Consider the following 3,408-nt stretch of genomic DNA (forward strand, 5'->3'; position numbering starts at 1 on the left):
AAGGTTCAACTTTATTATTACTTATTTTTGATATGAATAATTCAGATTCTTTTCATTCATTAAAATATTATTATAAAAGAATTTCTCATCAATTTCTTCTTCCTCCTCCTATCTTTTGTATTGGAACTAAATCAGATCTTCCTTCTACTATAAGTGAACGTCAAATTCTTAAACAACTTAAAAAAATGAACTATCCTCCTTTGTATTATTCTTCTTCTCTAACTGGTTCTGCTTGTAATTCTATCCATTCTGATATCATTACTATCTTATCTAATAAAATTAATGATATAATCAAACAACCTCCATCTCAAGATGATTCTTTTTCATTTCTATATCAATCAAATTCTCATTCTCATCCTTCTAAAAAATGCTGTTTATCTTAATTCAATTAATTTCTTTTTATTCTTTATTCTTATTATTTTATCTATTCTTATTTCCTTTCTTTAAAATCATTCTTTCATTTTATATTCTCTTCTTTATTCTTTATTATTCTTTCTTCTAAATATTCTATTCTTGTTTATTTATCAACTATATTCCTATAACTATTTATTGAATGTTTATTGAATGTTTATTGAATGTTTATTGAATGTTTATTGAATGTTTATTGAATGTTTAAATTGAAAACAAGAACTTAACAAATAAAAAAAAAAAAAATATCAATTAATAGATATATCCATAATTGGATTTTCTTCATATTGAGAAGTGATTGTTTCAGTGAATTCAATATGATCTAATTCTACAATAGAGTTCATTTCTAACATACTCACATTAGAAGGTTCATCTTCTAATGTGTTGCCAGTGTTGAATGTGTAGAACATTAAGTCTTTCATGTTTTTTATAATGATTGTTCGTAGTATTTTGGGGAAGTTGATTTGTAATTTTAGTGTCTTTAATCTTCTTACTGTTTCTTTATGTATTAATTGATTGTTAATATTACAGGTATTATTTCTACATAAGTTAATTCTCTACTTTGTCTTAGCTTCTCTTGTAATTCTTTGTATTTATTTATTTTGTAAATATAATTTAATTCAATGTTTCTGTCTTGACATTATCAACATCAATAATATATCCTTTTTTTTCTTTGATGATTTGATAATATATATCTGGTCTTCTAGCATTAAACGAATTGTCACTAACCAATAAATCATTATTGTAAGTTATAACCATTTCATTATTATTAATACACTTAGGAGGGGCATTAAAATCTATTTCATCAAATTCATTAAAATGGGTAATTAATATAAGTTTATATATTTGATTACATACATAATCGTGTTTTAATATTTGATTATTCTTCATTACATGACATCCTAACAAAATGTGGCTAATAGATGGAATTGTATTAGTACAATGTTTACAATATTTTAAAACATCACAATTGAGTATTTTAGATTTAATAATTCCTGTCATAGTTACTCCTTCTTGTATCTTTACTACTTGGAGGAATGCATTTCTTTTTATATTTAATGACATCCATGTGGCTACTGTTAATTTCATATTATTAAATATACAATTTACATTTCTTATATATTCACTTCATTTCTTTCAATTCATTTAAATATCTTTCATTTAATTTATTTGTTACAAATTCAATTACTTTGTTTATATCATGTTTTCTTTCATTTATTTGTATTATATTAATTCATTGAAATTAATCTTTCTTATAAAATGCTCTCTTCATTCTTTTAATTATTCCATTTGGATTCTCTTTTACTACTTCTATCATTTCTCTTATTTCTGTATTTGATATTTATATTTTAAATATATTCTTAATAATTCCTTATCACATTCATCTCGTGCTGACATTAATCACATTCATAATTCATTTATTGTAACATATAATCTACTTTTATTGATGTTTCTACTTTATAGTTGGAGTTGTATCAATGATTTTCTTATTTGTTTATCTATATTCTCAAAATCTCCAAGTTTTCATTTGATAATACAGAATCAATATCTTAATTTTGAGATTATATCATTATTAATCTTTCTAATTGTATTGATGTTACTATATTTCATAATATTTAATGATGATAAAATAGAAGATACATCTTTTAATAATCTTGTACAATATTTATTAATATTTATGAAAGGAAAAATAGGGAAAATAAAAATAAAATGAAAAAGTAGAAACAACTAATAAAATAAACATCATAAAAAGGCTGCAATCTTCGAATTAAAACTATTAATTATTTAAATAACACGAAATGCCAGTTAAAGAATATAAAATTGCAGTATTTGGAGGCTCCAATTCAGGAGTCACAGGAACTGTTTTAAGATTTGAGGAGTCCCTTGTTAATTATGAACCAATAATTGAAGGTTCTAATAAAAAATTATTAGACTTAGATGGTGAACAATATGTCCTTGAGATTTTACATACTGCTGGTACTGAACAATTTACTGCTATGAGAGATTTATATATGAAAATTGCAAATGGATTTGTTCTTGTTTATTCAATCACTGAACGGTCAACATACAATTCTCTTGATACAATTTATAATCAAATTGTTAAAATTAGAGATACAAAGGATGTACCAATAATTGTTGTTGGTAATAAGTGTGATCTTGAAAGCCAAAGAGCTGTATCACAAGATGATGGAAAAGCTCTTGCAGACAAATATGGAGCTGATTTTCTTGAAGTTTCTGTTAAGTATCAAATTAGAATTTCTGATATTCTTACTACTCTCATTAAAAGAATTAATTCTAGTAATGATAGTAAAAAACCTGATCATGGCCCTGACCATCGCTCTCATTGCTCTCTTGTCTAAATCACTTATTCTTGTGGTTTATGGTCTTTATAATTTCGTTTTTGATAAAAAATTTTATTTCTTTTTTTCATAATCTATTCATTCACAAATAATATTGATATTTTTTTCTGAATATTAAAAATATTTTAGTCAGAAAAAATTTTCTATAAATAACAACAAAGAAATCAAATATAAATTACCTATGACCATGTTTCCATCATGTTGAGAAATGAACAAAATCAGTTTCTTCAAATCCTTTATTTCTATTCAAACAATAGTTTTTTTTCAAACATAATCGAATTAAATAGTTTTTCATTTAAGTTGTTGCCTGATTATTTTTATTTTGAATTAAATGAATATTATTATTTATATTTTTATTCTATGTAGAATATATCAATAACACTATGACTATAGCCCATCCCCTTTACCATCAACACCACTTAAAGAGCCACTTTTTTCTTATGATGTACCATGTATTCAGCCCAAAACTATTATTGATAAATATACTTTCATTTGATAAATAATAATACCCCCATCATAATAAATATTAAATAGTATTGGGCTATTTGTTATCTCACCAAAGGTACATCATGGCCAGATGATAATTATGATTCAAATTTTTGACATTAGAGTTTTATGTAGTATTTTCTCTGACATGCTA

The 3,408-nt window shown here is 24.0% G+C and overlaps 1 protein-coding gene across 1 annotated transcript, besides 5 other annotated features; it reads left to right on the forward strand.

The window, feature by feature from the left end:
* Nucleotides 1-373: 373 nt before the first annotated feature.
* Nucleotides 374-523: a microsatellite.
* Nucleotides 524-649: 126 nt separating this feature from the next.
* Nucleotides 650-2,088: a repeat region.
* Nucleotides 2,089-2,207: 119 nt separating this feature from the next.
* On the forward strand, nt 2,208-2,768 carry EDI_041020 (uncharacterized protein; the record flags this gene model as incomplete). The annotated part of the gene is made up of 1 exon (XM_001737332.1): nt 2,208-2,768. One exon carries the CDS (start codon nt 2,208-2,210, stop codon nt 2,766-2,768), a length of 561 nt encoding a protein of 186 aa, XP_001737384.1.
* Nucleotides 2,769-2,854: 86 nt separating this feature from the next.
* Nucleotides 2,855-2,896: a sequence feature (AT_rich).
* Nucleotides 2,897-2,925: 29 nt separating this feature from the next.
* Nucleotides 2,926-3,303: a repeat region.
* Nucleotides 3,300-3,408: part of a repeat region that runs on past the window's edge.

This window comes from Entamoeba dispar, genomic scaffold (genome assembly GCF_000209125.1).
Source record: "Entamoeba dispar SAW760 scf_1105229460525 genomic scaffold, whole genome shotgun sequence".
NCBI classification, from domain to species: domain Eukaryota; phylum Evosea; order Mastigamoebida; family Endamoebidae; genus Entamoeba; species Entamoeba dispar.